Source organism: Pleurodeles waltl, chromosome 10 (genome assembly GCF_031143425.1).
Source record: "Pleurodeles waltl isolate 20211129_DDA chromosome 10, aPleWal1.hap1.20221129, whole genome shotgun sequence".
Classification (NCBI taxonomy): domain Eukaryota; kingdom Metazoa; phylum Chordata; class Amphibia; order Caudata; family Salamandridae; genus Pleurodeles; species Pleurodeles waltl.
The window spans coordinates 895,615,390-895,631,806 of record NC_090449.1 but is presented as its reverse complement, the minus strand read 5'-3'; the positions used below and the strand labels follow the sequence as shown (position 1 = coordinate 895,631,806).

At 46.1% G+C, this 16,417-nt stretch overlaps 1 protein-coding gene across 1 annotated transcript in view; it reads left to right on the top strand.

The window, feature by feature from the left end:
* The window catches only part of CLXN (calaxin), a 153,294-nt gene that overhangs the window by 13,470 nt on the left and 123,407 nt on the right, over positions 1-16,417 (top strand). The window contains exon 2 of the mRNA XM_069211644.1: positions 13,347-13,502. Within this exon, the coding sequence (XP_069067745.1) occupies positions 13,347-13,502 (156 nt within the window). The remainder of the gene's footprint in view (positions 1-13,346; positions 13,503-16,417) is intronic.

The window sequence follows — 16,417 nt, the reverse complement described above, 5'->3', positions numbered from 1 at the left end:
CCTGGCGGTGTTCTGCTGGCGGACGCTGCTGCTGGCAGCAGCGCCCCGTCTCCTGCCGGATGACCCCCTCACAACAGGTAAGTCGGTTGCTCCGACAAGGGAGGGGGTGGGGGTGTTGTGGGGGTGGGTAGGGGTGTGTGTGTATGTCTGTGCGTGCATGAATGCGGGTGTGTGTTACATTTTCTATGTGTGTATGGATGTGTGAGTGCCTGTATGTTGTGTTGTATGAATGCGTGTGTGCTTGTACGTATGTAAGTGTGTGTAGATGTGTGTGTGAATGGATGTCTGCATGAGTGGATGTGTGTGTGCATGAAGGTGCGTGAATGAAGGGGGGATCTGGAGAGGCAGAAGGGGTTGGGGGGAAACCTGGGGAGGGGAAGGTGGGTGGGGTTGCCACAAAAACCATAGCGGTAGGCAGGGTCATAATCCTGCAAGTGGGCTAGTGATGGCCGCCAGGCTGGAGTCTGAAGTCTCCAGCCTGGCGGTCATTACCGCTGTGGCATGCGGTGTGGTACATTGGCAGTTTGGCTTGAGCCAAACCGCCAATGTTTTAATATGGAGAAAGGTACCGCCAGCCTGCTGGCAGTACTTTCCTCTATATTAACGCCGTCCTCCGGGGTCATAATGACCCCCTTCATCTCTTCAGGAAACTTTTAGTACATCGAAAATTGATGCACCGGCTGCTGAAATCGATGCGAAACCTGCATTGCGACCGAGATATCGCTGCACAACCGACCGGAACGGCGCAGCCCAACTTCCAGAGTGAAAATTCGATGCATTGCTTGCCTTGCGATGGAAAATTTGACACTGACTACCAGATCAACGCAGCACCAGTACTTTCTTCCAGCAAGTCAAGGATTTTCCCCGCATCGTCCCTGGGTGTCAAACTATCCCTGCATCGCAGTGAGGAACCAAGACAGCACGCCAAAAAACAACAGAAGTCCCTTGCAGCGTGGAAAGAAACGGCACATCACTTGTGCTGCGTCAGGAAATCCAACGCACACCTTATTTTCCACACATCTCCTACTCTGCAGTCTCCGCCCATCGTTATTTTTGATGCATAAACCAGGGACCATGTGTAACAAAGAGGAGACAACTATTTATTTCTAAGGGTTAAGACTCTTTTAAACCTTTTAAAAGTGGTATTTCAACATATGCTTCTTGGGTTAAAACCTCTGTCGTTTTGACCTTGTTTTATTGAGATTAAATATTAACTATTTTTCTAAACCTGTATGGTGTACTTTTGTGGTGTTTTTCACTGTGTTACTGTATGATTTATTACATAAATACTTTACACATTGCCTTCTAAGTTGAGCCTAACTGCTCAGTGCCAAGCTGCCAGGGGTTGGGCACAGGATAATTTGGATTGTGTGTGACTTACCCTGACTAGAATTGGGGTCCCTACTTGGACAAGGGTGTATACCTCTGCCAACTAGAGACCCAATTTCTAACAAAGATTTTGCAGGAGAGGGAGGATTGTAATGTTTAATGGGCAAATATAGTGAGGTCATAGGTAGTTATTTAGGGTTCTGGTCAGGGTTTAGCACATTTAGTAGTGTGCTTACTGAAATGGCTGGAGGTGTAGAGGGTGGGTCAGATGAAGTGATGTCAAGGATACAGTAGTTATTGACAGGGTGGGTGTTAGTGGATTGACAAAAGGTAGAGTTAGATGAAGGAAGATATAGCCATGATGCAGAGAGAATTAGTGAGCATAATGATGTGGTTGGATTGGATGAGGGATAACAAGCAGATGAGGGAGGGTTAATGTGAGGCTTGATGCATTAGAGTGGAGTCTAAGTAAGCAGGGGAAGGGGAAGATAAAGAGCTAGCAATGGTGGAAAGAGGATAGGGTGTGTATAGGTCGAGTAGATAGAGTGGGACAATATATAACGGGTTTTAGGAAAGAGTGTTAGAGGTGGGCGTGTGGTAGTGTGGTGTAGCCATTTTAGCTATAGTTTTATATATGTTATTTCAGCAAACTAGACCTGCCGCTGTGCACTATACCCTAGATATGTCTTATTATTGCTTTGTTATATTATTTTAACAGTAGCCACATTTGCAGTCTTGTTTTACTTTCTCTATCTAGCTGTTCTTCCCCTAAGTCAGCACTGCATTCTTAAATAAGACATTTCTTTCACTCTGTGCTTTTCTCAAGGCTGCAGTAAGATCGGTTGCCGGCAAAAGTGGTAAGCCTTGTCTCCAATGTTCATAGAAACATACACACTCTTATATGGAGATTCTTTCTTGGAACATCAGCTGTTTTATTATACACACATTACTTTCACCCATGTACGTTCGAGGGAGGTTCCAGCCAGATGACCACGACTGTATGCTGATTGCTGATGGCTCATCGTTTTGCTACAGCTGCTTATGTAGACAACAAGCCTCTTGCTCAGGTATGAGGGATGATGTCTTCCCAGGGAGAACCTAAAAGGCAGAATTAGAGCTTAACATGCTGTGCTCTAACATAGATTCAGTAGGAACTAACCTTAAAGACCTTAGTGACAATATGGTAGCATTATTTTTGTGTTTTACCCTCCTTGTCACAATTTTAATCCTGTTGTGCTTCATCATCCTAGTTATTGCAATACATGCTTTATTATCTAAAATGCAGTTACTTCAATAAAACCTTATTGAACTATACTCTGCCTCTGATTGTCCTAGCATATGTGAGACTAATGTAAGTGAAAGAAACAAGTGAGATCTGAGTGACCACGATTCCCCTGAGGAGTCATTTATGTCATGCACCCTGTTGCCCCAGTCTTCCCTACTCTTAGGTGGAGATGAGGCACTGCTAATTAGCCAGAACAAACCAGATTAGGCTGACAGGTGTCACATGGTGTGGGATCAGACTCCGTCCTCCGCTGTACAGGTGATTCTGCTGCCCGAATCCAGTAGTCTCATTAGGATAATGACAACCTACCCGACAGCAGGAAAAATGGATCAGTGGTCTTATTACTATGGTGGGAGTGGCAAGACAGTGTAGCTGTGAGATGGTTAGAGACATGGGAAGGCAGAGGAGGGCAGCTAAAGCAGAAGAATAAGATATTAGGCTGTTTGTGGTGCAGGAATGATAAATGGCATTGAAACATGGGAGACAGAGTATAGTAGATATATCGGACCAGTTGTTTGCAGCACCTCACAGCTTTAATGGGGTCAGATCAGAGGGATTGGTGACTAAGAAGGGCCTATTGAAACCCCATGGTCCGGAATACAGCAGAAATAGTAGTCTGAATCAGCAGAAGCAAGCTACCAGAAACTACAAATGTTGGGTAAATACTTGGCTACCAGTAGTTCGGTTGGGTTCCACTTGAGAATCACATTTTGAAGAGTGGAGCTAGGCTTTCTGCACACATATCACATCTTCTTTTGGCTCTGTTAACAAAAAGGTCACTGGTATGTGGAGGGTTCTTCCTCTTTGCTCGGACTACAGCTGACATTATCATTTATACACTGCATGCTCAGCTTAATAGTACCACTGAAGTAGGCTGCAAAAAGGTCTAATAGGTTTGCATTATTGGGGTTACTCTTGACCAAGCACTGTGTTGCCAATCATTGGCTTGCACGGGCTCCCCCCTCCCTGGAAACATAGCAGGAGGACCTGAAAATGTGGGCCATTGCAGAGGAAAGGCAATTGTATACGGTTCATAGACATGAGAATGCAGAAAGGGAACTGGAACTGTGGGCGGTGATGCTAGACCAGTTGGAAGAGGAGCCAGAACCCACAGGGTCATCAGTCTTGAGGACCTCAAGGAGATCCTCCAGGACTGAGGATATGCCACAGGGGTCTTAGGTGAAACTACAAACTGGGGAATGTGGTCTAGAAGGCCTGGTCTCAGTCCCCCTCCTCACTCCCTGGGAAAATAGCAAGAGGGCTTAAATAGGCATGAAAATGCAGAAAGGGATCTAGGACTGTGGGCTTTGATGCAAGCCAGGGCCCACAGGATCATCAGCTGTGAGGACCTTGGAGATATCCTCCAGGACTGAGGATACACCACAGGGGTTTAAGGTGAAAGGAGTGGAAACAGCAATGTAGTCTTAAAGGCCAGATCTCAATCCCCCCCCTCTCACATAGCCTACTAGCCTACAGAAAGGGAGTCATGTGTGGATAGTTACCCTAGACAAACACTGCATCCATGATGTAACAAATGTAATGACAAAGAGCAACAAAATGTTTCTTCATCGTATCTCAAATATATAAAGGAAATGAATTGGTGCCCCCCAAACCATGTACCTTGTTTATGATGATATATGCATTGATGACACTGAGGCCCTCATTTCGAGTTTGGCGGTCTTTTCGGAAGACTGCTATGGTGGCGGTCGACAAAATACCGCCAATATTGGCGGTATCCCGACTGCCGTATTATGAGCCCCGTTATCCCGACCGGCCAAAAACAGTCACAAATCTGAGACTGCCAGGCCAACCGAGGGCAGGAGAGAGGCGGTCTCATCACCAGCCCCGCCATGCCAACAACATTCGGCCCTCCATATTATGAACCACAAATCAGCAAAGCGGTCATTGCACGGCAGAAAACCTGAGACACATACACACATGAGACGCACCCACACATACCACTTTAAAACATACCACCACACAACCCACAGTCCTTTGCAACTACAGCCAGAGACAGACACAGTGAGGACCCACAAATCGATTATTTAGCACTGATACACCATAGGCACATATACACTTTCACTCAGCACACACAATACAACTGCTCCATAAACACATCACAACTGCACATAAACACCACAATACACCAGTACACGAACCTAAGCATCCAACACACCCCATCAAGCACCAAACACTCCACCCTTGTGCACAACCCCCACCAACCACATCACTACCACCATGTCCTCTCAAAAGCACCCACGATTCACAAACAAAGAGTGTAGGGTCCTGGTTGATGAAATCGTCAGAGTAGAGCCACGACTGTTGGGAGCACAGGTCCAGCAAACACCCATAGCCAGAAAAATTACGGGAAAGGAGCGTTCCATGACATCACAACACCAGATTGCCATCAACAAGACTGGCGGTGGGCCCCCACATCCTCCCCCAGAATTCACATTGTGGGAAGAGAAAATCTTGTCCATCCTGCATCTGGAGGGCCTGACTGTAATAACTGGAGGACTGGACTCTGGTAAGTCACTAACACACCTGTGGCACTAACAACTACTGTATAGCATGTGTCCCCACCACCCTATCACTCCCCAATTCTCCCCATCTCACACTTACCCCCCCACCCAATCACCTAATGCCCCTCCCCTGCATGCCACACCACCCCATTGACACTATCCCCACATAGTCCCTCCTTAGTGCATGGATACCACTCACAATGGCAAGCACTACAATTTCCACAACGCATTACTCCCTACACATGAAAATCTGCTGTACCCACTTCACAGTGGAACACCAGCACGTAAAACCATTGCACCACCTATACCAACTGAATGCTTTGACTATGTACTACAACATGGCAATGACAGCAGTGCTATCCACTGTTCACAACCCTCAATGGAACAAGGAACCAATGTCACAATCCTTCACTCACAAACAATGTCTGCAATGCCGCATCTGTCATTGCCATCACTGGGAAGCAAGTCAAGCCAGCTTATGCATCAGACAATGATACGAACAAGTACACCTCAACAATGTAACTCACTTCCCCTCCATCCACAGGTACCCCTGCCTTGCCCCCCCTGCAGAGGATGCCAGAGACAGCCAGCCCTCCCAGGATGGAGGCCCCTGTGAGGACTACTACTCTGGATGTCTGGACATTGATGCCCTACCTGGCCCATCTGGGACAACTAGTCAGTCTACCACCACCAGCCTCACCCTGCGCACATCTGAGCTCCACACCCTGTGGCAACAACAGCACAGCCAACTCCTCATCGCCAAACCTGTGTCTTAAGGACTGGTCAATCAGCAGTGTGCCCTACAGTACAGGGAACATGGTCTACCCCTCACACCCAAGACGATGAAGGTCCTGTTAAAACTGGGAGTGGGCAAACTGTTCCAAGGGCACAAACACAGAGGGTCAGGGGCAGTGGGAGGGCACCTGTGGGCCAAGGGATGGGGCCCCCAAGGGATAAGATTGGCCAGGAGGCAATCTCCCAAGTCCTGGGAGCATACCAGCAATCCCAGGACAAGATGGGCCAGATACTTTCCACCTTGCATGAGAACCAGAGGCCATCAGCAGTGGCAGGCTCACAGTGCCAACATGGCCTCCATTGCAGGGGTGCTTAAAGAACTGACAACCCTCCTGCGTGCGTCCTTCACCCACCAGCAGGTCCCTTCCAATAACCACATACCAACTGAGCCATCCACATCTACCACAGTTAGTGGAATGGAGGCCCTGCCAGAGGACCTACAGGCCACTAGCACCCCACACTCTGTAGCTGAGAAACCCCATGCAAACAAGGTCGTCCATCCAGACATCCTGCAGGACCTGATGCCAAGACCAAAACCACAGCCAGGAAGTGAGCCTCTCCTGAACATTCTCTCTTGTTTGTCACTGACAGTCCCTGTTGACTGTACACTGTCATGTCTACCTACAGCTGGGCATAACTGCTCTGATGATTTCATCCACCATGACCCCACTCTTTACCCATTGCACGTGTGAATCAAATTAAACACCATTGAGCAAAGCTATTGCTTATGTGTCTTTATTGTAAGAAGTAAGTTTTTCTGTTGTCCAAAATGTCATTTCAGTTAACTCATTGACCAACAACAGTCTGTGAGATGGACAGAAGGGGGAGCAATGTGCTGCAAGATTGATAGTAGAAAAGACATATACTGAAATCCTGTGTCAAGGGAGCCACCAGTCTAGCCAGGAACCAGGGTAGCACCACCTAAGTGACCTGTAAATATACCAAGACAGGGACAACCATCATGATAGGAGTCAATGTTGCCCTCTTAACACACATGCAGTACATAGTCGTACTCCCTAGAGCGATTTGGCAAGTGGAATGTTAACAGAAATTACCGTGGCAGATCCACATTTGCAAAACATGCATTCCCAATGGTTGATCCCTCACAGCTGACATTACACAACTAAAGCCAAGTTCCACTGTCAGTATAAGTAATGTACCAGATTAACCCATTGTGTACAGTGAGGATAAGTACCTAAAATGATAACACTACTTTGCTTGGCAGTGCTTTTGCAGTTGATATTGCATTACTGGGAGCATACAACATGGCCACTCCTTTGCAGATGTGATGCTAGGCAACAGCATGGTAAACATAGCTCTGACAATTGAACAGTAACACCGCCCCTGATGGTACACACCACGAAGAGCAATGTCACAAGGAAGACAGGGGTACAGTACACATACAAAACAGTTCACACATAAATTTAATTGGAAGGATTGGTGGATCAACTCTAGAGTCAGCTGCATTCTCATCATCTGCCTCCTTATCACTTTCTATGTCACCATCATCAGCCACTGGTCCAGCTGCCACCTCCTCAACATCAACTAATGGTATGTTTCATCTCAGGGCCACATTGTGTAGCATGCAGCAAGCAACAACGATCTGGCGGACCTTTAGTGTTCTGTAAAGCAGGTACCTCCTGAGACTTGTGGATACCAGACTCTGGCCTTCAGTATCCAAAATATCCTCTTAATGACATGCCTCATTCTGCCATGGGCCTCATTTAAATGGTTTTCACCATCTGTTGTCTGGTATCTCACTGGTGTAAGCAGCCATGGAAGGTTAGGATAGCCAAAGTCACCTGTGCGCACAAAGGTTAAACTTATCACAATACCAGTAGGGACACAGGGTATATTGTGATGCGAGGTGACATTACAGCTGCACACATACTATTGGATACATACCAAAGAGCCAGGCCCTCTCTCTCTGTAGTTGTGTCATCATGTGTGGGACATTGCTTTTCCTCAGCATGTAGGAGTCATGCACAGATCCAGGAAATTTACGCTTGTTCATTGACCCTGGGAGGAACCAAAGCAATGTGGGTGGCATCTATGGCCCCTATCACATGAGGGACACGTCCCATATTATAGAAGTCAGCTTTAGCAGTGGGCAAATCTGCAAGTTGGGGGAACCTGATGTAGTGGTCCAGGTGTTTGAGTAAAGCACACAGTACATCCTTCAATACAATACTGAACATCAACTGTGACATCCCTGTAGGAGGCTGGCCTGGCTTGTAGTGGGTACCAAGGGGTACTTGCACTCTGTACCAGGTCCAGTTATCCCTTATTAGTGTAGAAGAGGTGTTTCTAGCAGCTTAGGCTGATAGAAGGTAGCTATAGCAGAGCAGCTTAGGCTGAACTAGGAGACATGCAAAGCTCCTACTATACCACTGGTGTCATATGCACAATATCATAAGAAAACACAATACACAGATATACTAAAAATAAAGGTACTTTATTTTTATGACAATATGCCAAAAGTATCTCAGTGAGTACCCTCAGTATGAGGATGCCAAATATACACAAGATATATGTACACAATACCAAAAATATGCAGTAATAGCAAAAAGAAGTAATGCAAGCAATGTATAGTTACAGTGAATTGCAATAGGAGCACATAGGTATAGGGGCAACACAAACCATATACTCCAAAAGTGGAATGCGAACCACAAATGGACCCCAAACCTATGTGAGCTTGTAGAGGGTCACTGGGGCTGTAAGAAAACAGTGAGGGTTAGAAAAATAGCCCACCCCAAGACCCTGAAAAGTAGGTGTAAAGTGCACCTATATTCCCTAGAGAGCATAGAAGTCGTGATAGGGGAATTCTGCAAGGAAGACCAACACCAGCAATGCAACCAAAGTGGATTCCCAGAAGAGAGTACCTGTGGAACAAGGGGACCAAGTCCAAGAGTCGCGACAAAGTCAGGATTGGGCAGATGCCCAGGAAATGCCAGCTGAGGGTGCAAAGAAGCTGCCACCAGATGGTAGAAGCTGTGGATTCTGCAAGAACGAAGAGGGCTAGAAACTTCCCCTTTGGAGGATGGCTGTCCCACGTCGTGAAGAAGCTTGCAGAGGTGTTCCCACGCAGAAAGACCGCAAACAAGCCTTGCTAGCTGCAAGGGTCGCGGTTAGGGTTTTTGGATGCTGCTGTGTCCCAGGAGGGACCAGGATGTCGCCAATTGGATGAGGAGACAGAGGGGGCACCCAGCAAGTCAGGGAGCCCTCACAGAAGCAGGCAGCACCCGCAGAAGTACCGGAACAGGCACTTGGAAGGGGAGTGAACCGGAATTCACCCGAAGACACAAAAGGGAGTCCTACGATGCCGGAGGACAACTCAGGAGGTTGTGCACTGCAGGTTAGAGTGTCGGGGACCCAGGCTTGGCTGTGCATGAAGGAAATCCTGGAAGAGTGCACAGGAGCCGGAGCAGCTGCAAATCACGCAGTACCCAGCAATGCAGTCTAGCGTGGGGAGGCAAGGACTTACCTCCACCAAACTTGGACTGAAGAGTCACTGGACTGTGGGAGTCACTTGGACAGAGCTGCTGAGTTCCATGGACCATGCTTGTCGTGCTGAGCGGGGACCCAGAGGACCGGTGATGCAGTCTTTTGTTGCCTGCGGTTGCAGGGGGAGGATTCCGTCGTCCCACAGGAGATTTCTTCAGAGCTCCTGGTGCAGGAAGGAGGCAAGCTACCCCCAGAGCATACACCACCAGGAAACAGGCGAGAAAGCAGCAGGATCAGCGATACAAGGTTGCAGTAGTCGTCTTTGCTACTTTGTTGCGGTTTTGCAGGCGTCCTGAGCAGTCAGCGGTCGATCCTTTGGAAGAAGGTGAAGAGAGAGATGCAGAGGAACTGGCTACCTAGGAAGGAGGATAGGCTAGCAACACAGGTAAGAGCCTATCAGAAGGAGTCTCTGATGTCACCTGCTGGCACTGGCCACTTAGAGCAGTCCAGTGTGCCAGCAGCACCTCTGTTTCCAAGATGGCAGAGGTCTGGAGCACACTGGAGGAGCTCTGGGCACCTCCCCTGGGAGGTGCAGGTCAGGGGAGTGGTCACTCCCCTTTCCTTTGTCCAGTTTCGCACCAGAGCAGGGCTGGGGGATCCCTGAACCGGTGTAGACTGGCTTATGCAGAGATGGGCCCCATCTGTGCCCATCAAAGCATTTCCAGAGGCTGAGGAAGGCTACTCCTCCCCAGCCCTGACACCTTTTTCCAAAGGGAGAGGGTGTAACACCCTCTCTCTGAGGAAGTCCTTTGTTCTGCCTTCCTGGGCCTGGCCTGGCTGGACCCCAGGAGGGCAGAAACCTGTCTGAGGGGTTGGCAGCAGCAGCTGCAGTGAAACCCTGGGAAAGGCAGTTTGGCAGTACCCGGGTCTGTGATAGAGACTCGGGGGATCATGGAATTGTCTCCCCAATGCCAGAATGGCATTGGGGTGAAAATTCTATGATCCTAGACGTGTTACATGGGCATGTTCGGAGTTACCATTGTGACGCTATACATAGGTAGTGACCTATGTATAGTGCACGGGTGAAATGGTGTCCCCGCACACACTAAGTAACTTAGCACCCAACCTTCACCAGGTGAAGGTTAGACATATAGGTGACTTATAAGTTACTTAAGTGCAGTGGTAATTGGCTGTGAAATAACGTGGACGTTATTTCACTCAGGCTGCAGTGGCAGGCCTGTGTAAGAATTGGCATTGCTCCCTATGGGTGGCAAAAGAAATGCTGTAGCCCATAGGGATCTCCTGGAACCCCAATACCCTGGGTACCTCAGTACCATATACTAGGGAATTATAAGGGTGTTCCAGTATGCCAATGTGAATTGGTGAAATTGGTCACTAGCCTGTTAGTGACAATTTGGTTAGCAGAGCCTCAGTGAGACAGTTAGTCATCACACAGGGAACACATACAGGGCACACTTATGAGCACTGGGGCCCTGGCTGGCAGGGTCCCAGTGACACATACACTAAAACAACATATATACAGTGAAATATGGGGGTAACATGACAGGCAAGATGGTACTTTCCTACAATCCCTACTGCCAAGCCCACTGTAATCTGGAACGAGCCTGTGGCAAGGAAGTGTAGCACTGATAAGACCTGTACTGTGGTAGAGATGCCATAGGGATTACGTATGGCAGGCAAGTGATCCGGCTCCAACTAGGTACACAGTTCCATGATGGTCTGATGGTTCAGACAATAGGTCTGGATGATGTGTCTCTCTTCCAGGGTAGCAAGGTCAAGTAGGGGTCAGTACACCAATGCATGTCTCATTCTCACCATTGCACGGTATCTACGGATAGGAGAGAGAAAAAGCCACAGGTTGATGTCGACTTTTCCCATGCCACCTAACACTGTACTTGTAAGACACAATAGCAATGTGGACATAATGCTGAAGTATACACAATCCATTTGGGCAAGTAGACTGAACATGTGTGCCTTCCTAGATTACTGTTGCATCCCCAGACAAACATCTAGCCACACACAAAACATGTGACACTTCCATTTAACACCCTATTCCCGGGGTAATTAGCTGCTTGTAAATATTTTACATACAGATATGGCTAGTCCACCTATGACGCAGCAAGTGACTGCACATGTCCTGTCATTGTCATCACTCCATCTAACTACACTGTCCATTATGAATTATAAATAATTGTAAAAAAGCACTACCCATTCAGTACCCCCATAAAGCCCAAAACCCACATAAATATGTATAAATTACTATAGAATTAGTTACAAATTTTACAAAATTAATTTCATTGCAACATATATAATAACATAAAAACAAAGCACAATGCAATAAAACAACATAACAAAGTGACATTATAGTAAACTATATGATAAACGTCCATATTATTGTGAAAAATTAAAACAACAATATAGCTACCTTCAAAATTTTGGTCAATCATATTTTTGCAGTCACTATGTCTTGACCCTGATATTAAAGTCAAATGTTTTGACTCATCTTTTAAGGGGAACACTAAAACAAATTAATTAGTTTTAAGGCATGGCATAATGCCACCTTCCACCTGGTTAATGCAATATCCCAGCCTAGCCCAAGTATGGTAGATCAGTGTACAGTGTATTCCTGGCTACGGCTGTCTTTAGGGCGGTGCAAGTGGAGCAGCAACACCGGGTGCCTGAATTAGGGAGCGCTGACCGCAGGGGGCGCTGGGTTTAGCAATAACTTAGAAACTTTATGATTTAAAAAGTTCCTTTTGCGTCCAGCCTTCAGGAAGCAATTCAAATGTCAAGATACCGCTTATGATTAATGTTCCTGCTTGGGAGAGAGATGGGGTTTTTGTCTAGCGGCAGCTTTGACTCGCCATAAAGTAGTGTAGAGGGTTAATATGCCTGCTGCAACAGAACTATATTTTACGTGGATAGTTGAGTGGATTAGTAAAACCAGCCTTTACAAGCGCTTTAAAACAAATTAATGCTTGTGAAAGGGGGCTATGGAGCGATGAGGGGCACATTTGCCGGGTGGTAGTGAGGGAACCCGAGGAGGTGGTCATGGGGTGAGAAGGGGCACCAAAAACGTCTGCCACACAGGGTGCCACCAGCGCTAAAACCGGCCCTGTTCCTGACTGCATTGCTGTTTAGATTTTATTGGTTAACAGTGGAAGAAGTGCTTAAAGGTTTGTTTATTGTTGTATGAGTGGTTTACTGTGACTTTTTTAATGCACAGTGCTGCCTGTGCTTAAATTGTTGTCTAGGGCACTGTGCGACCTGGACACTCTATTTTCAAACTGCAAGCTTTCAATTAAAATAACTCAGTGATCCTGCATGTAGGCACTTAGAGAATTGTGCTTGTACACTCAGTCCAATTATTTCCATATTTAAGATTTTGAATGCAAGATCAAATATTTCATAATTATAATAAATCAGTCTGAAGAATCTGCTGGTGCTTCAGTGTCTGGTACTCAATTACAAGGCTGAGAGAATTTATGAAGTGGAGTATTGCCGCATGTTTCAGTTCAAGACACATATATTAACTGTTGGAGAGTAATGTTTTGTTTCTTACCAGCTGAATGTATTTGTTTAGATTTCTTAGACTGAATATATATACTTTCTAAAGCTTTGAGATTTATTTGCAGCAAGTCTATGAGTGTGAAAATGTAATAATAGATGACCACGGAGCATAAATTGTATTGCTTGTCCTTCATGCTGTGCAACAAGTATTTTCCATGCCAGCCCAGCTGCATAAATTGGTACTACTTTGTTGTACAGCTGAATTAGCAGTGCGCTGTGTGGGATAGGTCTTACCTTAAGTTTTGCTAAGAAGAGGTTCTTCAGCCTTCAACTCTCTAGCTTTAACAGTATTTCTAAGATGAAACCTAAATGTCAGTTTTATATGTGTCTTTCTTCTATGTTAAATATTGACATTTGAATCCATGTGATCTCTTTACCAGTCAATAAAAGTGAGGTAGAATCCCTCATGAAACTCTTTCAGGCGCTTGTGGGAAGTGGGAGCGAAAAGCCTTCTCGAAATGGCCTAGACCGCAACAAGTTCAGGAATATTCTGCACAACACCTTCGGAATGACAGATGACATGATTATGGACAGAGGTAAGAAAGACAAAAATTGATAAAACCAACATGCGTAATATGTATCCTGGTGGTGAATATATCTTTTTGTGATGTGCAAGGCAATAGTTGAGGCTCGAGTTGCATAGGAGGCATTGGACAATAAACTGTACTGAACCGCTGACAATAGTGGGCCTTGTTTCAGAGAAAGCACTGTATATCTGTCAGATTGTGAGGATTTGCAGCTGCTAAGTGAGGGCTAGAAGCATCCTGCTGCTAATTGTTTGCAGCTTGACCAGCAGAGGTATCTTTTCTTTGGATATGTGGCATGTCCAAATCCTTGGTTAATTCATCAAGAAAAGAGGAAAGGAAGAATTACAAACCAGTCTCCACTTCTCGCTCAAATTGGTGATCATTTAGCCTAGAGAACAAGAATGATTGTTGATATCTTTGTCGATAAGGTCTCTTGAACATCTGGAGGAACAGCCGACATGTGTTTCGCCCCCTTATGGTAGATTAGCCTGGGGCTTTTTTAAGGTAATAAATAGTAATGAACACATCAAGAAATGAAACAATAGAGATGGTAAAACAGAAAATAAGTACAGAAAATAGCATGATGTAACCCAGTAGTTTATTGTAGTGGAAGAAGAAAAACGAGAATGTGACTTTACCTGTTAATCAAAGATTGTGTTCGACCAATAAATCCCATGGTGTAGCCCAATTTGGTGAAGAAGTAACAAGTAAGTGTACAGGGCAGCTGGTATTGGAAGTTCAAGCACTAGGAGTTTTGCTGACTTAAAGAATAAGACTAGTGTTTGCAGAAAGAGGTATAATTTCCACCCCATACATATTTGTGTATTAGTAAAGGTTAGTAAAATAGTATTTAATGGTGAATATAGCAAAAGGAAGTCATACCTAGTCTAATTCATCTAAAAACAGTCTGTTGTTTAGATCATTGAGAAAAATCTAAATAAAGACAGTGTATTATAAGTACATACATTGTTCAATCAAAGTCTAACAATTGCACATAAGAAAATATACTGAAAAACATCTAAACTCATATCATTGGACACTTTGGTTGTTGTTGAGCTAATTCATATCGCCATGACAGAAACGTATTGGTATAATGTTTCAATACATCCGGTCCTGTGTCATGGACTCAGAGAAACCTACTGTGTCCGAACGATTATAACAACTAGGGGTGAGTCTCTAGCTAGTCTGTTGCTCATGAGACAAGAGAAAGTGTCCTTCCATGGATCACGTCAACACTATCTCCTTCTGTCCCAATAGTAATATAGAGAACAATGTATCAAATCGTCTTCCAGTCATTTTCCCTTATATTATTCCTCCACCAAGCACAAATAAATGTAGGTTTTCCGAGCTCTGCTATCTCATGTTCTCTCCGGATGTATCATTTATATAAATGGTAAGATACACTACCCATGATCTCTTTATCAAGCTTTAATCGAATGCGCGCATTGAGTCCTCTCCTGCCCTGGACTGTCCTATTGTCTAGATTATATATATGGGGCCAGGACCCCAGTGCTCATAGTGAAAACCCACTTTGTCTGGGATCCTGCTAGCTAGGACCCCAGTGCTAATAGTTTGTGGCCTAATGTGTGTGTTGTCAGTAGTGCTTAACTGTGTCACTGAGGCTCTGCTAACCAGAACCTCATTGCTTATGCTCTCTCTGCTTCCAAATTAGTCACGATAGTTTAGTGACTTTATTTACCAATTCCAATGGGCACACTGGACCCTCCCTTATATGTCCCTAGTATATGGTACCTAGGTACCCAGGGCATTGGGGTTCCAGGAGATCCTTATGGGCCGCAGCATTTCTTTTGCCACCCATAAGGAGCTCAGACAAACCCTTTCACAGGACTGCCTGCGTGACATAGTGTACACACTATTTCACAGCCATTTTTCACTGCACTTAAGTAACTTACAAGTCACCTATATATTTAACCTTCATTTACTGAAGGCTAGGTGCAAGGTTACTAAGTGTGAGGGCACCCTTGCACTAGAAACGCTGTCCACTGACTTTGTGAGTGCGGGGACGCCATTACATGTGTGCACTACATATAGATCAATACCTATATGTAGCTTCACAGTGGTAACTCCAAATAAGGCCATGTAAGGTGTTTAAGGTCATGGAATTGTTCCCCCATTCCAAATCTGGTATTGGGGAGCCACTTCCATGCATCCTGGGGGCTCCACCATGGACCCCCAGTACTGCCAAACAAGCTCTCTTAGCCTTGCACTGCAGCTACATCTGCTGCCACCTCACAGACAGGGTTCTGCCATCCTGGGGTCTGAGCAGCTCAGTCCCAGGAAGACAGAACAAAGCATTTCCTTTGGGAGGAGGGTGTTACACCCTCTCCCTTTGGAAATAGGTGCTACAGGCTTGGGAGGGGTCAGCCTCCCAGAGCCTCTAAAAATGCTTTGAAGGGCACAGATGGTGCCCTCCTTGCATAATGCAGTCTACACCTGTTCAGGGATCCCCAGTCCCTGCTCTGGTGCGAAACTGGACAAAGGAAAGGGGAGTGACCACTCCGCTGTCCATCACCACCCCAGGGGTGGTGCCCAGAGCACCTTCAGTGTGTCTCAGACTTCAGCCATCTTGTTTTCCAAGGTGTGGGGACACTCTGGAGGCCTCTGAGTGGACAGTGCCAGCAGGTGACGTCAGAGACCCCTCCTGATAGGTGCATACCTGGTTAGGTAGCCCATCCCCCTCTCAGGGGTATTTAGGGTCTCTCCTGTGGGTTTCTCTTCAGATTCTGCTTGCAAGTTTTCATCAGGAATCCTCTGCAACTACTGCTTCATCCTGTGACCTCATATCAACCGCAGACTGCTCCAGGAACCGCTGTAACTGCAACAAAGTATCCAGAAGGGCTACTTCGACTCTGCAACTTCAGCTCCAGCCAGCAACTGCAACAGTTTCCACAGTGTGCACGCTC